The 23,550-nt window shown below is 40.0% G+C and overlaps 1 protein-coding gene across 3 annotated transcripts in view; it reads right to left on the bottom strand.

Annotated features, from left to right (window-relative positions):
- VAV3 (vav guanine nucleotide exchange factor 3) overlaps positions 1–23,550 on the bottom strand; it is a 425,599-nt gene that overhangs the window by 324,257 nt on the left and 77,792 nt on the right. For all 3 annotated transcript variants that reach the window (XR_014054805.1, XR_014054804.1, XM_081493863.1), the window contains exon 2: positions 6,743–6,859. Coding sequence is in view for 1 of the 3 variants with exons in the window: in XM_081493863.1 (XP_081349989.1) it covers positions 6,743–6,859 (117 nt within the window). In the remaining 2 variants the exon portion in view is untranslated. The remainder of the gene's footprint in view (positions 1–6,742; positions 6,860–23,550) is intronic.

Raw genomic sequence — 23,550 nt, 5'->3', positions numbered from 1 at the left:
TGTAAGCAATTGTCCTTCAACTTAAAACAAATACGTTTTTTAAAAAACAGAAAAAAAAAATTCCATCCCTGTGTTTATTACTGAAGCTGAAACCCATTAACACTAGTAATGATAGTTGTAATAACAGTAAGAACAGCTAATATTTACTGAGTACTGCATACTTTGGACCTAGATACTCTTTTTAAGCACTTTATACATATCATTTCATTTCTCACCTAAACTCAATTTATAGATGAGGAAGTTCAGTTTAGTCACTCAGTCGTGTCTGACTCTTTGTGACCCCACGAATCGCAGCACACCAGGCCTCCCTGTCCATCACCAACTCCCAGAACTTACTAAAACTCATGTCCATTGAGTCAGTGATGTCATCCAACAATCTCATCCTCTGTTATCCCCTTCTCCCATCTTCAATCTTTCCCAGCATCACAGTCTTTTCCAATGAGTCAGTTCTTTGCATCAGGTGACCAAAGTATTGGAGCTTCAGCTTCAGTCCTTCCAATGAATATTCAGGACTGATTTTCTTTAGGATGGACTGGTTGGATGTCCTTGAAGACCAAGGGACTCTCAAAAGTCTTCGCCAACACCACAGTTCAAAAGCATCAGTTCTTCTGCATTTAGCTTTCTTTATGGTCCAGGTCTCACATCCATACATGACTACCAGAAAAACCATAGCTTTGATTAGATGGACCTTTGTTGGGAAAGTAATGTCTTTGCTTCTTAAAAGCTGCCTAGGTTCGCCATAGCTTTTCTTGCAAGGAAGAAATTAATTTCATGGCTGCGATCACCACCTGCAGTGATTTGGGAGCCCAAAAAAATAAAGTCTCTCACTGTTTCCATTGTTTCCCCAACTATTTGCCATGAAGTGATGGGACCAGATGCCATGATCTTAGTTTTCTGAATGTTGAGTTTTAAGCCAACTTTTTCACTCTTCTCTTTTACTTTCATCAAGAGGCTCTTTAGTTCTTCACTTTCTTCCATAAGGGTGGCATCATCTGCATATCTGAGGTTATTGATATTTCTCCCAGCAATCTTAATTCCAGCTTGTGCTTCATCCAGCCCAGCATTTTGCATGATGTACTCACCATATAAGTTAATAAGCAGGGTGACAATATATGCAGCCTTGACATACTCCTTTCTGGATTTGGAACCAGTCTGTTGTTTCGTGTCCAGTTCTAACTGTTGCTTCTTGACCTGCATACAGATTTCTCAGGAGGCAGGTAAGGACTGAGGAAACAGACTCTTGGAAAGCACAAACAAAACCTCGTGCACACCAGGACCCAGGAGAAAGGAGCAGTGACCCCAAAAGAGACTGACCCAGACTTGTCTGTGACTGTCCAGGAGTTCTGGCAGAGGCATGGGTCAGTGGTGGCCTGGTGCAGGGTCAGGGGCATTGAGTGCAGCAGTGCATGCACAGGACCTTTTGAAGGAGGTTTCCATTATCTTCATAGGTAAGCAAACTGAAGCTCAAATAGATTAAGTAGCCTTGCACTAGATCATATATTATACAGAATGTAATCAGAATGCAAACTGCAATCCAATTCAGAAATGACATTCTTCTACAAAAATATGACACTACCTTTTCCCAATAACTTTTAAACCTGAATCCCCAAACCATCCTTAAGCTAATGCTCTAAATTCCTATAGAAGGTGCCTGTCCTGAACTTGAACATATAGCAACTACCCTATCACTATTAAAATCAACTGCAACTACTTTTAGCCAGGTGTGATTCTGTGATTCAAGAAAACATATCACCTTACACTTGCCAGGTGCTTTATAACACTTGAAACAACAGACATGACATCTGTGGGTAGAGGGAAGCAGGCCCTTATATCCACCCAGAGCTGTCAAGGGAAGGAACTGACTTCATCACTCATGTGGACAGCAGCAGCCGCCTGATTTCTGTTACTCACTAGAAATGGTCTCATTAAAGAAAAATCCCATGTGTTTCCACACTGTAAATGTGCCAACAGACAGCTCAGTAGGAGATATTTCCAAACAACAAAAGTGTTCATCAGAAAAATGACAATCTGAACAGAGGAACTGAAAATCCGTTATATGCAGCAGGAAAGTGAGCCAATTTACAGATCCTGTTGCAATGTAAAAAGTAATGTAATTAATAATTTCTAACATTCCTGGGGAGAAAGGATTTTTTAAATCACATTTCTGAAGCAAAGGTGTCAACTAACAAAATTTACTTTTTTTTTTTCTTGTTGTTACTAGAAAGCCAGAGAAGAGTCCAATCTTTTTGAAAAGAAAGTAAATGACTTTTCACAAAAACATAGGCAGAAAGAGGTGGTGAAAAGTGAAAATGTTAGTCACTCAGTTGTGTCCGACTCTTAGTGACCCCACGGACTGCAGCCCACAGGCTCCTCTGTCCCTGGAATTCTCTAGGCAAGAATACTGAAGAGGGTTGCTATTTCCTTCTCCAGGGGATATTCCTAACTCAGGGACTGAACCCAGGTCTCTTGCACTGCAGACAGATTCTTTACTCTCTGAACCACCAGAACACATAAGCTCCTCCAACCTGAGAGCAGAGAGAAGACTCAGTAGGCTCAGGCCAGGACTCTACCTCTGGCAGGAACCTTGTTCAGCACAGCTGACCCTTGAACAACTGGGGGCAGGGGGTTGTTGGGGCACGGACCCTCCCTACAGTCAAAAATTTGAGTATAATTTACAGTCAGCCCTCTGTATACATGTTTCCTCCATATCCACAATTCTGCACCTGTGGATTCAACCAACACAGATTGTGTAGTATTTACTGAAAAAAATCTGCTGTAAGTGGACTCAAGTAGTTCAAACCTCTGTTATTCAAGAGCCAACTATATTTAACAACCCTCAAAGTCAGAATGAACCTCAAGACCTCTCTTTGCTGACTCATGAATGAGTTCAAGTTACTCAACTCATTCTACAACCCTGTGTGATTTTATAACCAATGTACTGGAAGTGTTCAGAACTATTCTAATTTTTGTTGACATGGAGTTTAAACTAATACTGTACTTTCAGTAAGTTAAGGGCTCAATACTAGAAATTAAAGGTAACGCTGAAAGGCTAAATTATCATAAGCCCTTCTAGAGTACCCATAGTGTATGCTCTTCACTATCTCATAAGCAAAAAGGAAAATTACTTATTCATGTGAACACATGCAGCATCCTAAATCTAACTCATGCAGTATCTTAAATCTTTCCCCTCTTTCTAAAGATAAAGCATAATTAATTCCAAGTGACAAACTGCTTGTGCTTTTTTATTTCATACATTCCTTTGGTTTTTCTCCCGTGAGTGCATCCTTTTCCTTAGGCAAGCAACAGCACAGCACTGAGATCCAATATATAGGCACAGACAAGAAAAGCAGAAGGCTGGGAAGTTAGAATTCTGAGCTCCAGATCTTGCTCGATCCCCAAGTAAAGCAACCTTGAAGTCACCATTTAACCTCCCCACCCCTTGGTTTCCTCATTGGAAAAGCTGAAACACTTGCTTCCTTCCTTCATCAAGACTATTATGAGAATCAAATAAGCTCAGTGATCTGCAGCAATCTCCAAGCTTCAAAATGCTACTAAAAAGAAAAAAACATACGTACTGTTATTGCAATTCATACATTTCTAGGCGAAAAGGTACCAAACATACATGGATCCTAGATTCACTATTTGTATGAATGAAGGTAGACAGGGAGCACACAGAAAGAGATTTTTTTTAAGTTAATGAAAAATTTTAATTACACTTCAAGGAACAGAGAGACACAAACTAACCTGTCTACATCCTGTTAAAATTGATAACCATAATACCAGAAATTACTTTGTCTCCAAAATAACACTCTATTCATGTTTGTTAACTTAAAGATGTTAAACTGCATCAACTGTCCAAGTTTCATCACTTACAATCTAGGATCTGCAAAGGGGTACAGTAATAGGATCTTCACATTTATTGTGTGCTTAGTCGCTCAGTCATGCCTGACTCTTTGGGAACCTTTGGACTGTAGCCCACCAGGCTCCTCTGTCCATGGGATTTTTCAGGCAAGAATACTGGAGTGGGTTGCCATTTCTTCCTCAGGGGATCTTCCCGACCCAGGGATCGAACCTATATCTCCTATGTCTTCTGTATTGCTGGCGGATTATTTACCCAATGAGCCATCAGGAAAGCCCTGTATTTTCACAGTGGGATCGATATGAGAATTGAGTTTATACTTGCAAAGCACTTAGGACAGTGCCAGCCAGGGTACTGGCTATGGGAAGGTTTGTTCTCCTGTGCAGCAATGGAGAACTATTCACATCTGGGGTCAAACCACTGCTCCAATCTCTACTAGATGAAATGTGGATTTCAGACACAGGTTTGCTCATCTGTACAAGGAGGAAAATAGTACAAGTACCTTACACCTCATATGAAGATTAAAAAACATATGTGAAGATTGGAAAGATACCTGCTACATCCAAAGTGTTCAGTAAGTGGTGGCATTGGTGGTTTTGCTTAGAATAATAATGTTTAATAGTAGTAATACTGGTAAATTATTGAACAACCCCTTAAATTCTTTAACTTTCAGTGATTTATGTAGCTTAAATACACTTCTGAAACAACAGTTGCACGAATCTTGGTAGTAGCAAAATTGTATGTGATTTTAAAAAAGTAAACATAGGAATAAGTTCTCATCTGCAACCTCAAGTTTAACTCTGCTTCAGACTTACCACTGCCAAAATATTTTAAAAAGTCAGAAATACAATAATGCTTGAGAAACACACGGTTAATTCCTTTACATTTAACTTTCTATAACCTTAGCTCTCCTACAAAGCTTGCATTGTCTAATTAATCTGGTGTGCAACATTATTCCACTAAAACAAAGCCATGCATTTCTAAACAATGTTTATGACTTCCCAGTCTTTGTCAACACCATTTTTGTTTGTGCAAATGCCAAAAAAAAAATGCCAAACTTTCTGAAAATCTTTTAAAAGTCAAGACTTTTCTTTCATTTTTCATTTCCCCAATTCATTTTCATTTTTCATTTCCCCAAAAAAGAGGAAGAAAATAAAGGAAAACAGAAGAAGATTAAAAAAAAAAAATAAGAGGAAACATCAAAGAATAGCTAAAGATATCTTTATAAACTGATAAGGCATTTTTCTGGGGCAAACTAACTAGAGAACTACCCACTGTGCCAGGGGTTCTATCTGATTTCTCTCCATCTTGATGTCTCCACTTCATGGCTAAAGACAAATGTGCCACCACCTCTTTACAAAAGGAGCCTTTGCTTTCAGTTCCTTGTAATTGTCATCATACGTTATCCTTCAACACACTGCTGGACCTCAAGACAACTAAATCACAGCTGGCCAGAGAAAAGAGGAATTCTAGAAACCATGTCCTTATACCTATTTCCTTTTGCACAGACTATTAAGCAGGCAGGTGGTCTGATGATGGAGGAAACTGCTGACATTCAGAAGATCACAAAGTGACCAAGAGCAAACCCAAGCCTTCTCTCTCCCTGGACAGGGGGGCTTTCCCACACTTGTTGCATGTCAGCATTAAATTTCTTACATTTCTGTTTCAACTTTGTACTATTTATTCCCATTGCCAAGGAAACCAATCCACTGCTTGGTTTTTATTTTATAATCAAATATTACAACGTAAAAATCAAATGAAGTATCACTCTCAAACAGCCTTTTGATGAGATACAAGCATGTGAATTATCAGAGTAAGAGCAAATTTCTCAGTATTGTTTAGGTTTTTCCCTGCTTCTGTATTTTCATTATGCAATTACATCAACAGGGGTTACCTAACTGCCCTTATGCTTAATCACTTCAAAATAAATTAACGTTAACTTTTGATAGGTTGATTCCTATCCTTTTTCTTTCCATTCTTTTGAAAGGTTGTCAACTATTATACACAAATGCTTGGTGTACATACAATAAGAGCAAATATTAAAACCAATTTACACCTAGTAGAGAATGGACTTGTGGACACAGTTGGGGAAGATAAGTGTGGGAAGAACCGAGAAAAGTAGCACTAAAATATGTACACTATCATGTATAAAATAGTTATTGGGAAGTTGCTGTATACCATAGGGAGCCCAGTCTGACACTCTGTGATGATCTAGAAGGATGGGGTGGGGGGAGGGGAGAGAAGCTCAAGAAGAAAGGAATATATAGACAATTATGACTGATTTGCATTACTGTACAGCAGAAATCAACACAACATTGTAAAGCAATTTTCCGCTAATTAAAAAGAACCAATTTACACACGACAATTATCATTGAAATCTAAAAATCTAACATGGATCTGCTGAAATCAAGGCAACAATGGTTATTCAACAACCTCAAACATTTCAGTAATTTCATGTCCTCTGCAAGTCACTGACCCAAGTTGTCAAAACAGACAACAGAACATTCTTAGCTTCCAAATATTAGGTGTCCTTCAGTTTTGGAGAAGTCTGGAAGGAAAGAATACTGGTCCTCAGTTATGACAGCCCAAACTATCTAAAAGAGGGAAAACAGTAGTCCTGTTTTCTGAGATAACCAACGGGAAAAGTTATATCTGGATAAAAGATTCCCCTTATACTGCTTTAAATTAAAAAAAATAATAATAATTCTACTGTCATTTGTACATTTGTTCTTTTTTTTGGGGGGGGGGCTACGCCACCCATATGTAAAATTTAACTACATAATGCACACACCGCTTCAGTCACGTCCTACTTCAAGATAAACAACAGTATTTGATAAAGTGGTCTCAAGTTTAAAAATACATTAAAAAATAAAAAGTAATTACCTTTCCAAAGTCACGGACATCAAACAGGTCAAATGCCTCGAACAGTTCACTCTTTCTCATTCCAAATGTCTCACAACAGGCCGTGAGGAATGTCCTTATGTTCTTCAAACAGAGAAACTGAGGAATGGGAAACAGCTATTAGTATACAGTGAATCATTCTAAATGCTACCTATCCTCTCTCACACCCAGAATGCTGAGAAAATGCCAAGGAAGAATCCATCTGCTCTTGAGGGTGTCTTCCATTACCCCTTCAGCAATATTTAATGATGACCCACTCTCTCCCAGGCACCGTGACACAGCTGTGAACAAGGCAGACAAAAGTCTGCGCTCGTGATACTTATAGTCTAATAAGAGGAGACAAACAAGAACCAACTCAGCAACAAAAACAAAAAAGTAACTATTTTTATTTTTGTATGGTGGTAAGTGCAATAGAGAAAACTAAAGCCAGGAGAAGGGATCAGGAGTGCTGGGATGGGTGGAGGGAGCCTCAGTGAGATGGTTAGAGAAGGAGTCGGTGGGAAGAGGATGGATAAGCAGGGAAGCTGTGAAGGTGGGGAAGGAGCAACCATGCAGAATTACAGGACAGAGTATTCAGCATTAAGTAGCATCCTAGTCAAGGTCCTGAGGTGGAAGCTTCTGAGGTCATGTCTGAGGAAGGGGCCAAGATGGACAGAGCAGAATGGATGACAAAGAGAAAGGAAGGAGGTGAGCTGTAAAGGCAGTGAGGTCAGATGAGAAAGGACCCTGCTGGACAGGGTTTTACTCTGACTGAGATGGAAAGTCACTGGATACCTTGGGACAGAACTGGGATACGATCTGATATTTTAAAGGGTTTTTTTTTCCTTCTTTTAAACAAAAATTTATTGAAGTATAGTTGATTAACAATATTATATTAGTTTTCAGGTATATAACATAGTGATTCAATTATTTTTATAGATTATACTCTATTTAAAGTTAAAATTTGTTGGCTATATTCTGTGTTCTGTACAATATATCCTTCTTTCTAATAATACTTAACTCCATATTAAAAATACTAATACTACTATTCAACAAATGATATAAAACATTTAAATAAAATTAGTTTTGGTAGTTTTGGTACTAAGTCTTTGAAAACTAATATGCATTGTACATTTACAGCATATCTCAATTCAATTGTTATTTTTTTGTGGGGGGAGGGGTTGTGCTACATGGTTTGTGGGATCTTAGTTCCCCAAAAAGGGATTGAACCCACGCCCTCGGCAGTGAAAGCACCCTAACCACTGGACCACCAGGGAATTCCCAGCATATCTCAATTCAGACTAGCCCCATTTCAAGTGCTCCATAGCCATATGCGGTTAGTTGCTGTCATAATGAACAGCATGGTGCTAAAGTTTCAGGTGTAGGTTTGTAAACAGGCCCTCCTCTTTTATTCAAAATATGCACAGATGTATCAAGTACAAACTTCTCACCTGACCTTTTAAGGTCCTCTGTTATGTGCCCCCTGGTTTCAAATAGGGAAAGGAGTACATCAAGGCTGTATATTGTCACCCTGCTTAGTTAACTTACATGCAGAGTACATCATGAGAAATGCTGGGCTGGAAGAAACACAAGCTGGAATCAAGATTGCCGGGAGAAATATCAATAACCTCAGATATGCAGATGACACCACCCTTTTGGCAGAAAGTGAAGAAGAACTAAAGAGCCTCTTGATGAAAGTGAAAGAGGAGAGTGAAAAAGTTGGCTTAAAGCTCAACGTTCAGAAAACTAAGATCATGGCATCTGGTCCCATCACTTCATGGGAAATAGATGGGGAAACAGTGGAAACAGTGTCAGACTTTATTTTTTGGGGCTCCAAAATCACTGCTGAGAGTGATTGCAGCCATGAAATGGGGAACACATGTAAACCCATGGCTGATTCATGTCAATGTATGGCAAAAACCACTACAATATTGTAAAGCAATTAGCCCCCAACAGAAATAAATAAATTTATTAAAAAAAATAATAATAAAAGACTTTTACTCCTTGGAAGGAAGGTTATGGCCAACCTAGATAGCATATTTAAAAACAGAGACATTACTTTGCCAACAAAAGTCCGTCTAGTCAAGGCTGTGGTTTTTCCAGTGGTCATGTATGGATGTGAGAGTTGGACAGTGAAGAAAGCTGAGCACCAAAGAATTGATGCTTTTGAACTGTGGTGTTGGAGAAGACTCTTGAGAGTCCCTTGGACTGCAAGGAGATCCAATCAATCCATCCTAAAGGAGATCAATCCTGGGTGTTCATTGGAAGGATTGATGTTGAAGCTGAAACTCCAATACTTTGGCCACCTCATGCGAAGAGTTGACTCATTGGAAAAGACCCTAATGCTGGGTAGGATTGGGGGCAGGAGGAGAAGGGGACGACAGAGGATGAGATGGTTGGATGGCATCACTGACTGATGGACATGGGTTTGGGTAGACTCCGGGAGTTGGTGATGGACAGAGAGGCCTGGCGTGCTGCAATTCATGGGGTCGCAGAGAGTCGGACACGACTGAGCGACTGAACTGAACTGATGCAGTCAGGCTGGTCTCCTCCTTGGTGCTCGTTACTCCATGCTCATTCCTGCCTCTATGCTTTAACTTTGCCATTCCTCTATCCAATGACCCTCTCTCTTTCCCCTTTTCTGTTCTAACACCTGGCCCTCCTACTGTTCCATTTCCTCCTGGACTACAGCAGTTCCTACTGCTCTGTTTTCAGAGCTTTTTTTTTTTTTTTTTTAATACAGATCAAAAGGGGTTGGAGCAAGGTTAGAGAGAGAAACACTGGATAGGAAGCTATTATAATAATCTGGGTGAGAGACAGCCATGGGAAGACGAGGTGTTCAATTTTGACTCTTAAATTGGAGATGCCTATTAGTCATCCATGGGACATGGGGCGGCAGACAACTGGATATACAAATATGGAGCTCAAGGAACAGGTGTGTACTCCAGACATAAACCTGAGAGTCTCTGGAGTATACAAAACATTTTTTAACCATGATATTATGTGAGATGACTTTGAGAGAAAGGAGAGGATAGGAGAGGAGAGGACCTGGGGTCAGGTCATCTTAGATCAGGAAAAGAAAAGGAGCCTGCAAAGGGGCTGAGAAAGAGGGACCCAGTGATGAAGGAGAACAACCAAGTGAAGAGGCTTTCCCTAAAGCCAAGTAAAGAAGGTGTTTCTAGAAAGGAGGAGTGATAATCTGTGTCAGTTGCTACTGCTAGTCAAATAAGATTTGACCAGGTGTTTTCCTTGAAATCTGGCTGTATGATGGTAATAGGTGCACCTTGACCAAAGCAGGTTCCGTGTGGAGGACAGGGGTGGGGAAATGCTGTATGGAACAGCTTCAAGACACAATAGGAAGACATAAAGTAAAGACAGAATATATCAATAGATTCTGAGGAGTTTTGCTGCAAAAGGAAACAGAGGATTGAGGAGGTAGTAAGCAAGAAAGAGAGGTCAAGGAAGGGCTTTTTAACAATGGAAGCTGTTTACGTGTTTCTAGCAAGGGAGAGGCACAGTCACCCAAATGAAGTCCTTGAGTGGGCAAAGGAAAAGGGTCTGATGCTCAGGCACAGAAGCTGACCCTGGAGAACATGTTCAGCTCATCGACACCAACAGGGACAAGAGGTAAGGCAGCCGCCATCACAACTTAAACAACCAACAGAATTTACTTTCAGCATCTAAGATTCAGATCCAACTAAGCAAAGGACACACATACTCCGAAAGTGAATTTCGGAAATAGTTGCAATGGCACACATTAAAAATAAAGTTATTAACCTCCAATAGGTGAGAAATCTATTAGCCTATTATCGCATTTTTGCTTTTTTTTTTTTAAAAAAAAAAAAGCACTGTCAACATTTTGTTGTTCTGTTTTCCATCTTGGTTTGTTTTTTAATTTGCAGAAAGCACATTTTACTTTTTCTACTTTGGAAACATTCAGGTTTTGCATGGGCTTAACCCAAACATAGTTTTACCCTTTACAGGAATCCTTCTTGAGGCTTAAATATTTCAGGAGGGCTTAAAACCACAGGGGAAACATCATAAACCCTTTGAAGCCCAAAAGCAGCAGCCAATCTGCACATACAGTTACTGCTTTCATTTTTAAAAATTCATAAGAGACCTTTATGACACAGAATCACTCTGCATGTAGCTCTTCCACATAGAATTGCTTATTTACAGATTAAAAGCCTTGCATTCTGCCAAGATAGACAATAATTACTCTCTTGGGGATTATGCAATGGTGCTCTTGCAATATTTTTTACATAATTAAGTGCCCAACTCATAGCTCACCAAGGAACAAAGCATAATTGCACATGCTACCCTCTGAAGATTTCGTACCAAACTCAAATTTTCCCCTGTGTCGGAAAAACTACAGTAGAGCTCCATTCAAGGGCTTTGATCATTAATTCAGAAAAGTATTACTGAAAGCAAAAAAAGAAAAGAAAAGAAATACAGTCATTATTGAATGCATTACAAGAGATGATTTAAAAACAAAACTTTCCCTGACTTCTGAAATCAATCTTAACCTTATTGGCCCCTTAAATAATTCAATTCCACAAATATTTACTGGATTTGAAGAAAATCACCGGTACGCTCTGCATTTCCAGGCAGTCATCAAGTTTGGTCACCCTTTTATTTATGTATTTTTTCAGTCAACAGTTTTTGAATGCCTACAATGTTCCAGACACTGGGGATACTGAAAATGAATAAAACAAGCTTCTCTATTAATCAGGGCTGGAGATTTTCAGCTACCCCCAAACTGGCTAGTAACACGAGGATCACACGTCCGCTAACGGCTCTGTGCAAGTGCAGAACAAAGTTGAGGGATGGAGGAAGCAGGCCCTAATGTCATCACAGAAGCCCTGGATAGAGCTGGGCCTGCCAGCCCACCCATCCCAGACTTTTGCTCTGTTTTCCTATGTTGAACTCTTTCCTTTTCCAGTTTTCTGGGTTTTTTTCTTTTATTTCAAACCAAAAGAAAAATTGAAAGAATACAATGAACATTCCATTTACTCAACAACTATAACATACTGCCATAGGGGCTTTTGTGTGCCAGCCATTTCTCTATTTAGTCATAAAAATTTGTATGTGAAAGTAAGTTCAGACATCATGGCTCTTCACTCCTAAATAACTCTACATGCATTTCCTAGGAATAAGGACACTTTCCTAAATATGTACAATACCACTATGGACCTCAGAAAATTAACAATAACTCCATATTATTCCATATCCATCCCATATCCAAATTTCATCAATTGCCCACCCAATGTCTTTTTAAACTGCTTCCCCCAACTCGCACCCAGTCTAGGGTCCAATTCAATTTTATCCATTATGTTTTATTTTTTGCAGTATTTTTAATCTAAAAATTTTTCTTTTTTTTCCAAGACACTGATTTTAGAAGAGTCCAGACCCAGCTATGTTATAGAATGTCCCACATTCTGGATGTGTTTAATTCTTTCTTCATGGTATCATTGAATTAATTCCCCTATCACTTATATCACCTATGAACCAAAGCTACATCAAGATACAGGTTAAACAGTTTTGGAAAAAATATTTTATACTGTGAACTTCCTATTTCATCATATCAAAAGACACAAAATGTTAGGGTAACCCATTATTATTGACACTAGGCTTGATCACTTGGTTAAGATGGTTACTGCCACATGTATCTATTGTAAAGGCACAGGTTCTCTTTTATATCAATAAATTCTGAGAGAGATAATTTGTTACCATGCAGCTGTTCTTTTTCCCAATAATTTTTCACCACTTTTCATCCACTGATAACCCTTGCTTTAATTATTCCATTTGGGACAGCAAAATTCTATCTTTCCTTCCACATTTATTGGCTGGTATTCTCACTGAAAAACAAGCTTCCCCTGCCCTCCTCCCTTCCTCTTTTTGAAATCTTTGCTTGTGTAATAATTAATTGCGATCATTATTCTTTTGGATGTTCAGATTGTCCCGAATTTGGCCACTGGGGGTCTCTTCAAACTGGCTTCTGTGACCTTTTGACATGACTCCATTAGTCTTTGTTTTATTATATCAAACTGTCCTAGGCCCACCTCATGTTTTCTCTGCCCAAGTTCTATAATCAGCCAATTCTCCAAACAGTTCCTTTTCAAGTTTTATAGTAAATGGTATTTAGAGAACAAGTCTGAGCATCAGGCTGTTCCCAAATTACATGAGCCAATTACATCAAATGAACCTGTAACTTTACCCTTTGCTTAAGCAATCTATCACCAGCAACAGGAAGAGTTAATGTAAACAAATCCTATCATTTTCTCTGTGGCATGCCTAATAAGTCAACTTTTATCTCACACTGTTAAGAAAGAAAAAACTTGAGTTCACTAAAGACCAGTGAACACAAGAGTTTCTTTATGCTTAGAGATGGTTATTGGTCTTCGAAACACTGACAGTCCTTTGTATTTAGCAGCTCAAAACCTCTCCTTCAGACCTGGTGTATGATGAGCAACGACAAATATATTTCATTATTTTGTTTCATAACCATACTTTATGTTTGACCAAAAATTATATAACTTTGCTAAGTTTTTAGTACAAGTGTTAGTCCCTTAGTCATGTTCAACTCTTTGTGACTCCATGGACTTACTGTAGCCCGCCAGGCTCCTACATCCATGGAATTCCCCAGGCAAGAATACTAGAGTGGGTAGCCATTCCCTTCTGCAGGGGATCTTCCCAACCCAGAGATCAAACTCAGGTCTCCTGCACTACAGGCAGATTCTTTACCATCTGAGCCACCAGGGAAGCCCATAAAAGAGAACTTTAGGGCTTCAGAATTTAGGATGAGGACTTTTAAAACCAGAATTAAATAACTCTAGGATTTTTAAAATATTAAATATATCCAAGCATGAGCGTTATAGAAATCAAGGATAGGAAAAAGGTTTCAATAGCATTTTATCATTTAACACATATTAATGAGGTGCCTTTTATGTACTAGGCATCATAAAACTTCATAAAATGTCCCCCAGTTGGGTACTCATTTATTAAACACATATTAATTGAATGAAATTGCCAAGAACTGAGTATTTTTTAAAAAGCAAGTATGATTCAAACTCTGCTGCTGCAAGAGATCAGGCAGAGCATACAAACAAGGAAACATGTAGTTACATGACAACATGGCAAATACTATGAGGAAGTCATTCAGAGGTCCCTCAGGAGTCCTGGAGTTATCAGAGACAGCTTTCTGGAGTACGTGATCCTTGAGACCCTGCAGGGTGAGTGGGAGTCAGTCACAAAAAGAGAAGGAATGCTCAATGTTCAGGAAGGGGAAGGGAACCTGCCAGACTCAGAGTGTGAGGATGTCCAAGTAAATACACAGGATGGGGATGAATATGAGACGAGACAAAGAATGGACTGGTGAGGGCAGTGGAAGGGGTTCAGAATGGACACAACTCTCTAGGCAGCAGTGAGAGCAGGGCTGGACAGAGGAGCTGGGACTCACTGAGCAAGCCCAATGGATGCTGGCTTTATCCAGAAGAAACATCAAGGTTTTACATAGGTGAGTGCAATCCTCAGTTATTTTTGAGTGTTTGCTAAATGCTTACACCTTCTAATCTTCACATTAACTCAATCAGGGAAGTTTTTTTTCTTTCATATATACTGAGGCTTAGATGTTTAAACAGGTTTATGTAACTGCACATGCCAAAGTAATGCAGTTGTAACTCAAAACCAGACATTCTGGCTACAGAGCCTATATCCTTAACTGCTATGTTATACTAGCTCCATCGTGTAGTGCGGAGAATTAACTGTTTTTGTTTTCTCTTTATTAGGGAGATTATGTGAGGCAGATGAGATAAGAATAGGATGGTGTCATGTTCATATAAGGAAAAAATCATGGTGATTTGGATTAGAATAGTAGAAGGAGAAAGGGAAACAACTCTAGAAGTTAATATGGAAAGGAAATACCTGGTAACTGACTGAATGTAGGTGGGGTGGAGAGAGTGAAGGAGAAAAGAATTCAGATTCATAACCACAGCTCCATCCTGGGCGCTGCAAAGACAGAGAAGGGATTCACTGAAAATGGTTACTTAGCAAATTAGGGAACAGGGAACAGGAAACAGGGGCCAAAAATTGAGTCAATTAATTCTTATTTTCATCTGGAAAGTCCTGGTATGGAGCTATTCCACAGCCCCTTTCAGGTATATTCCGTGACAAGTGACACATTCTAATGACACAGTCCCTGGTCTTCAGCCACGATGCTCACCCTCTCTTCAGAAACGCATCAACAGCTTGCTTATTTACTACAGGTTGAAAAGCACTCAATAAAGATGCAGAAAACCCTCAGAGAGGAAAGCTTAAGACCAACCATGTCTAAGACACCCTGAAAATTATACATCAGGCCAGTGCTCTCTAGATTAGATAGTTTCCTAACCAACAGCTATCACAACAGATGAAGCTAAGTTGCTTTTTACCTTTGCGGCTCTTGTTACCACTTCAATGCTATCGATACTGATGTTACAGAAAGAAAACATTTAAAGGTCACACCGCTAAAATTCACAGTAAAACGCTTCAAGACTTTCTTTTCCCTTTACTCTTTTTATAAAGTTTATGGTTTCCTTTTCCTCTATGTATGTAGAAACCACTTTGACTCTTCTCAATGATACAAATGCAAACAGGATTGCTTCCCTTTTTCTTATCTGAAAGAATAAGCATGCACTTCTCTAAAATTGTTAGCAATACTGAACTAGTGTTAACTGAGGCTGCGTAACAGGAAAAACCTCCACAGCTTATTATGAAATGAGTTATTTCGATCTCAACTGAGAAATGGTATCTTGTGGGAAGGTCAACAATTTCTAACACAGCTTCCTAACCATGTAGCCATGCTGACATATTGTAATTTTCATAGGAACCATCAGTAGCCATGTCGTCAGATAAAGTAAGAAGTTTCCAGGGTCTCATTTCTTTGTGGGACACTCATTACCTCATTTGAAGGAAAGTCTGAATCTGAGCATTTGGAAGGCTGATGGACAATTCTGAAGGCATAAAAGAGACCACTATGAAGCCCATCCACAAATATTAAAGTAAAAGCACTGTTTTCCTTCTGGGCTGTCTCAGCTTAGACTTAGTCAAGTCTCTGCCTAGTACCCTTGTCATTCTAACTCCTCTCAACTCCTCTCCTTTTGGAGAACTGGCAGGCTGGAAGGCATGGAAGGGAAGCCATAATAAATCAAATTTCTCCCCTATTGGGGGTTCTATTTCTGTCCGTTTTACCATATCTTCTCCTCTCTCCCACTACATCTGTCTTTTAAGATTAGGTCAACTAAATCTTACATCTTCTGGAAATTTTTTTTAAAAGAAAAGAATAATTTTTACTTCTATGAGGACTTTATTTATCCCTTTTGCTTGTGAGTCAGTAGGTCCCCATAGAAGGGGCATCATTCCCATTGTTCTTTGAAGACCATACTTACAGATGCCTTCTGAATAATTATTAAATAATTACACTGCACTTGGCATCAGTTCAGAACTTCACAATATCTTCCATTTTCTTCTTGATCCTATTATTACAAATAAATGAAAACGCTAAAGGACACTCAGGAAGAAGGCCAAAAATGGAGGAGGGCTGTTTCTCATCTCCAGTTTTTTGTTCAAATCTCTAAACTAAAACTGCCCTATTTTCAGTAAACTAAAAGCCAATTATTTCCGTTTTGATTATATGCCAGGCTGCAATTCATTTTTAGAAAATAAGTTTTTCAATTGCTTAATCACAAATATAGTAATTTAGGAACATTGAAAGTTACAGGTTTTTAATTTTCTCCATGATGAGGCACTTTAATGGATTATATATAAGTACTGAAATGATTAAGTTCATATGTGTAGGGCTAAGTTGTAAAAACATGTACATCTTACATATTCTGTAGCACCAGGCTCACACCTGTGATAATAACTATCTGGACTATATCTGTTTGCCCAACCAATGATACATGAGAGAAACATTTTTCAGAGCAGAGACTACATTTATTTCATCTATGTATCTCCACAGCTTTTTTACTTTTTTTAATTGAAGGATAATTGCTTTACAATGTTGTGTTGGCTTCTGCCATACATCAGTATGAATTAGTCACAGGTATACATATGTCCCTCCTGGATCCCCCTCTGATCTCCCATCCTATCCCTTCCACCTCATCTCCTACCTCTAGGTTGTCACAGACACCTGCATTGAGCCCCCTGGGTAACACAGCAAATTCCCACTTGCCATCTGTTTTACATATGGTAATGTATATGTTTCCATGTTATTCTCTCAAATCATTCTACCCTCTCCTTTCCCCATTGTTCTCTATGTCTGTATCTCCACTGCTGGCCTGCAAATAGGTTCATCAGTACTATCTTTCTAGATTTCATACACATGCATTAATATACAATATTTGTCTTTCCCTTTCTGACTTACTTCACTCTGTATAATAGGCTCTAGGTTCATCCACCTCATTAGTACTGACTCAAATGCATTCTTTTTTCTAGTTGAGTAATATTCCATTATATATACGTATGACAATTTCTGTATCCATTTACCTTGTCAATGGACACCTAGGTTACTTCCATTTCCTAGCTATTGTAAAAAGTGCTGCAATGAACATTGGGGTACAAGGGTCTCTTTCAATTATGGTTTTCTCAGGGTATATGCCTGGCAGTGGGATTGCTGAGTCATATGATAGTTCTATTCCTAGTTTTCTAAAGAATCTCCATACTGTTCTCCATAGTGGCTGTATCCATCTACATTCTCACCAACAATGCAAGAGGGTTCCCTTTTCTCCACATCCTCTCCAGCATTTATTGCTTACAGATTTTTTAACAATGGCCATTCTGACTGGTGTGAGGTGATACCTCATTGTAGTTTTGATTTGCACTTCTCTCATAATAATCAACGTTGAGCATCTTTTCATGTGTTCATTGGCTATCTCCATGTCTTCTTCGGTCTGTTTAGGTCTTCAGCCCATTTTTTTGATGGGGTTGTTTGTTTTTCTGGTATTGAGCTACATGAACTGCTTGTATATTTTGGAAATTAATTCTTTGTCAGTTGTTTCATTTGCAATTATTTTCTGCCATTCTGAGGGCTGTCTTTTAATCTTGTTTATAGTTTCCTTTGGTATGCAGAAGCTTTTAACTTTAATTAAGTCCCATTTATTTACTTTTGTTTTTATTTCCATTACTCTAAGAGGTCCCCACTTTTATAATGGACATATTTATTAAGAAATTGATGAATGTATGATGATGCAATTTATCTGCATAAAAGAATAAATAATCATCATTCCTTGGTAACCAATGAACTCATATGGAAATTTACATTAAATTGTCACCATATCCTCTTACTTATGTTAATGTATCAATGTCTTCATTATTAAATTACCTCAAAAGTCTTTTTAGAAGTTGGTGAATTTAATAAATATAAATCAAATAAAGACTTTAAATTAGTAAGCAGTTATGTTCATAAGCATCATCTGGGTTGCCAGACCAGATGATGGTGTGTACTCAGTGGTGGTCTGCTAACTAGTTTTCAGGGTCCCTGGCCAGCTGTCACCATCACACACACACACACACACACACACACACACACACACACACAAGCCCTCTGCTGCTTTCAACAGCTTGTCTTCATCAGAAGAGGCACTGTATCCCTCTCCTTTGGCAGGAACTTAAGACTTTTAGTTTCAAAGGCTTACTGTCAACCCTAGCATTAGTCTTTGTACCCAGAAACAAAAAGGTTAATAAACAGCATCTTTAATCCTCCTTATGTGTTTCTAGTCTTTGCACTAGAAAACCATGGCCGGGATGTGCAGAGGTCAAAATTAGCCTATTTTACTATGTCCATTAATCTGCTAATGAAAGCAGCACACGCTATTGTCTCTAATGAGAAAAAGTAACCCCTAATCACATTTTCACCTGGAACACATCTAGCCTGAAGCACACAAAGAATGGCCCAGTCTGCATTCCAGAGAAGCATGTCTTGCAAGGTTCCTTATTATGGGTACAGAAAAATAGGCATTTCCTTCTGCACAGGCCATTAAGGGACAGTAGCTGTAAGTCAGGATTTGATATTGGTGGGAGCAGTCACAGCAATAGCAGCAGGGGCAGCAATACCAGTAGAATGGAAGTCGTGGCTCTGGTGCAAGTGGCAGTGGCAACGGAATCAGCTGAACAGCCAAGAAAGCCACGTCCTGTGAAGCAGGAAGTGAGAGTCACTGTGACTGGGTTACCCCAGAAGGTTGGCCGCCGAGGTGGGTGCTCAATGAAAACAACATTCGTAAATGAGAGAAATTCTTGGGCTGACACAAATTAGCATTGCGTTTAGAGATGAGCCTTGGAAATCCATTGATCCAAGAGAATGGGAACACAGTTTAGTGTGGGTCTGATTGAAAAGAAAAAGCTGTATGCAAACAGAAACAAGGACGTCTAACTGCAAGCACCATCCCATATAGCCAACCACCTAGGACACAACCACAGAACACTCCACACTTCACCCAAGCATGACTGAGAAGTCTCCACGGAGCCCCCAGCTCTCCACTTGCTCCCTGGCATGGCCAAAGCAGGACTGAGTAGCTGGAGATGCCACAGGGAATGAAAGAGTGGAAGGGCAAGTAAGCCTACATCTCTCCCTCCTCACTCACTCCACCCTGGATTCTTTGCACTGGGTACTGTCATAATTGCAACCTAGAGATGTGACAACTGAGGCTCAGGGAGTGAAATAATTGGCTCTAAGTCCCATGGTCAGTAAGTCAGAGAGCAGATTTCACAGCCAGGTTGTGGCTCCAAAGACCATGCCTCTAACAACTATGATCTTCTGTCTCCTACAAAGCAGACTCCGCCCCAAGTCAGGGAACTGGGAGCCACGGCTCCAGCCCTCCAAGAGAAGACAGTCCTGTGAAGCAGAGAAACAAATGCACAAAAAGCGTACTGCAACCCTCGAGTAGTTAAGTCCAGAGGCAAGCACTGGCTTAGTAACAGCACAAGGGAATCACTCCATTCCACGAAGGGGGGCAAGCTGAGATTCATTCCTCCAAGTGGCTGAACTGAGTGTCAGAGAAGGAAAACAAAGTCATGAGAAATGGTATGGTTAGAAGCAAAGGCCTGGCCTCTTGGAGGAAGTGCAGAAAAATCACACGGCCTCCACAGCGAGTGCAAGCAAGAGAGACCTAGGGATGAATGAGACTCAGAAAGTCGGTCAAGACCAGATCCCAACTGGATCTCGGAACTCATTTCTCCAAAAGAACATAGCAATGCCTCATAATAATGCGTATAACTCTACAGTGAATAAAACTATATGTCCCAGGTGTAGCATGAAGCACATCCATGAAGAACCTTAATTAATACACAGCAAGGGGCTTCCCAGGTGGTACAGCGCTAAGAACCCATCTGCCAATGCAGGAGATACAAGAAACTCAGGTTCAATCCCTGGGTCAGGAAGATCCCCTGGAGAAGGAAATGGTGAGCCACTCCAGTATTCTTGCCTAGAAAATTCCATGGACAGAGGAACCTGGCGGGCTACAGTCCACAGGGTCACAAAGAGTCAGACAACACTGAGCATCCATACGTGCATATAGTCCTACAAGGAAAACACTGTATTCCATTCTATCCATAAGAAATTGAGACAAAATAATCTAAAGTCCTGGTAGCTAACAAGTAACAGAACCAGATCTGAGCACCATCAGGACTCTTCCCTGCCACACAGTGTATTGCTTGCGGTGTGAGACTCTACAGCAAGGCGAGGACCTGACTACAGGCCCCTAGGCAGGAGAAGGAAATGGCAACCTACTCCAGTGTTCTTGCCTGGGAAATCCCATGGACAGAGGAGCCTAGTGGGCTACAGTCCATGGGGTTGCAAGAGTTGGACCTGACAGCGACTAAACCATCACCACCACAGGCCCCTATGACTTAAACAGACTTGGGTCTGCCCCAAAGAAAGCCTAGGAGGACATTACCCCACAAGAAAGTATTACAGTCACTTCAACTGTTGGACTTCCTTTATCCTCCTTTGCCCTAAAAGTTTTAAGAAATCTAAGAGGAAGACTGAGTTGGGTTCCGTACAGTGGATGATTCTGAAGATGGGTTTTGTACAGTGGATGATTTCCAAAAATGCTTTTGTCTTCCTACAAATCTCTTTCATTTCAGTTTCTGTAGTCTTGTAATTTCTCCCTTCAATTCTGCCCATGCTGGAAATTCTGTCACACTGTTCTCCAGAGTTCACATCCCCCCAACACACATCCCAGACATCACACTTTTATATCTGCCACTGCACTGCACCAGTATTCAGTATAAACCAAAATTAAAATTAAAAAATATCTATTCTTGGGGAAAACTTTATAAAAAATGAGAATTTTAAAAATACAACTAAAATGTACCTGAAAGCATTACATTAATAAATGTACTACCAGTTATATTTTTTCAAAAGCAAGAAAATAAGCTCAAATTACCTTCCTTAAATACAACCTATGAAGTTAAAAAAGAAACAGATGGCATATTTGTGATTCTTTTTCCCCCTTGGCTGTGACCAGGGATTGAACTTGGGCCATGGCAATGAAACTGCCAAGTCCTAACCACTAGACCACCAAGGAACTCCTGTTAGTGCTTTTTCCTGAGTGTAAGAAAATTTTCCCTGCAGGAGCACCCACAGTGCAAGGCTCTGGACCAAATCCACACTCGGTCGATGTCAGAGCAGCAGCCTGGGGCCCCACCCTTCAGTGTGGAGGTGCTACTAGCCCAGCCCGTGAGCAGCAGTCACAGTGTCTGCCAGGTAAAATAGTTCAGGAAAGCTGTGGGAAGCTGATTTCTAACTGATCACTTTCAATCATGGGCTGAATTTAGTACAGATGACCCTTGAACAACACAGGTTTGAAGCGCATAGGTCCACTTATACAGGGATTTTTTTCTTAATAGTAAAAACTACAGTACTGCATCACCTGGTTGAACCTGAGGGTGGGGAGGAACCCCAAACACAGAGGAATACCTGAGGATAACAAGGAAACTCCCATATGGAGGAACCTTGGATAAGCAAAGCCAACTAGAAGCCACACATGGATTTTGACTGCAGGGAGGGTCATTGTCCCAATCCCTGAATTGTTCAACAGCCAACAGACATTTTTTTGACTATACTGACCTACCAAGTAAAAGTCGTTAAAACAGAAATATCAAGTACACTCTTACAAATTTAGTTTGAAAAAGCCTAAACTCATCCATTTTTGTTCTTCCAATGCACTGTTGTTCAGTCCTTAAGTTGTGTCCAACTCTTTGCAACCCAATGGATTGCAGCACACCAGGCTTCCCTGTTCATCACTATCTCCTGGAATTTGCTCAAACTCTTGTCCATTGAGTCAGTGATGCCATCCAACCATCTCATTCTCTGTCGCTTCCTTCTCCTCTTGCCCTCAATCTTTCCCAGCATCAGGGTCTTTTCCAATGAGTCCACTCTTCATAACAGGTGGCCAAAGTACTGGAACTTCAGCATCAGTCCTTCCAGTGATTATTCACTGTTGATTTCCTTTAGGATTGACTGGTTTGATCTTCTTGCAGTCTAAGGGACTCTCAAGAGTCTTCTCCAGCACTGCAGTTTGAAAGCATCAACTCTTCAGCACTAAGCCTTTTTTACAGTCCAACTCTCACAATCATACATGACTATTGGAAAAACCATACCATTGACTAGATGGACCTTTGTTGGCAAACTGATGTCTTTGTTTCTAAGTTTGTCAGAGCTTTCCTTCCAAGAAGTAATCATCTTCTAATTTCATGGCTGCAGTCACCATCCACAGCAATTCTGGAGCCCAAGAAAAGAAACTCTGTCACTGCTTCTAGGTTATGACCAACCTAGATAGCATATTAAAAAGCAGAGACACTACTTTGCCAACAAAGGTCCATCTAGTCAAGGCTATGGTTTTTCCAGTAGTCAGGTATGGATGTGAGAGTTGGACTATGAAGAACACTGAGCACCAAAGAATTGATGCTTTTGAACTGTGGTGTTGGAGAAGACTCTTGAGAGTCCCTTGGACTGCAAGGAGATCCAACCAGTCCGTCCTAAAGGAGATCAGTCCTGGGTATTCATTGGAAGGACTGACGTTGAAGCTGAAACTCCAATACTTTGGCCATCTCATGCGAAGAGTTGACTCATTGGAAAAGACCCTGACGCTGGGAAGGATTGGGGGCAGGAGGAGAAGGGGACGACAGAGGATGAGATGGCTGGATGGCATCACTGACTCGATGGAAGTGAGTTTGGGTGAACTCTGGGAGTTGGATGGACAGGGAGGCCTGGCATGCTGCGATTCATGGGGTCGCAAAGAGTTGGACACGACTGAGTGACTGAACTGACTGATGTGCCAGGCACTATTCTAAGCATCAGTGTGTGTACACACACACACACACCCACATTATACACTCATTGAATCCTCCCATCAATCCTTTGGGTTAACTACCTCCATTTTGCAGATGAAGAAAGAGAGGCAGACAAAGGTTAAACTCTTGTCCACACAAATTCTTGACACACAGACAGTAAGTAGAGAGCAAGGGTTCAAACTTAGGCACCATGGCTTCAAAACCACTACCACATTATCCTAACATAACTACCACATTATCCTAACAGCACAGGAAAGAAAGCTTCAGGTGCTTGCCTACTTCACTGACTGCTGTATACTTCTAAAAGATCATAAAAGAGTAATATTATTTACATTTTATTAAGTAGTAATCTCATTGATCATGTGTCCTATTTGCTCAAAAATGAATTACATAAGACTTTTGCACAACTGTTAAATTTTATATCTGATAAATATGAATCAAATGGAAATATACAAACTATTATTATAGTGCATATGAAGCTC

The sequence above is a fragment of the Giraffa tippelskirchi genome, chromosome 5, assembly GCF_054371585.1.
Source record: "Giraffa tippelskirchi isolate mGirTip1 chromosome 5, T2T-mGirTip1v1.2.pri, whole genome shotgun sequence".
Lineage (NCBI taxonomy): Eukaryota > Metazoa > Chordata > Mammalia > Artiodactyla > Giraffidae > Giraffa > Giraffa tippelskirchi.
Note: the sequence above shows the minus strand (reverse complement) of the source record. Positions and strands in the feature narration are given on the sequence as shown.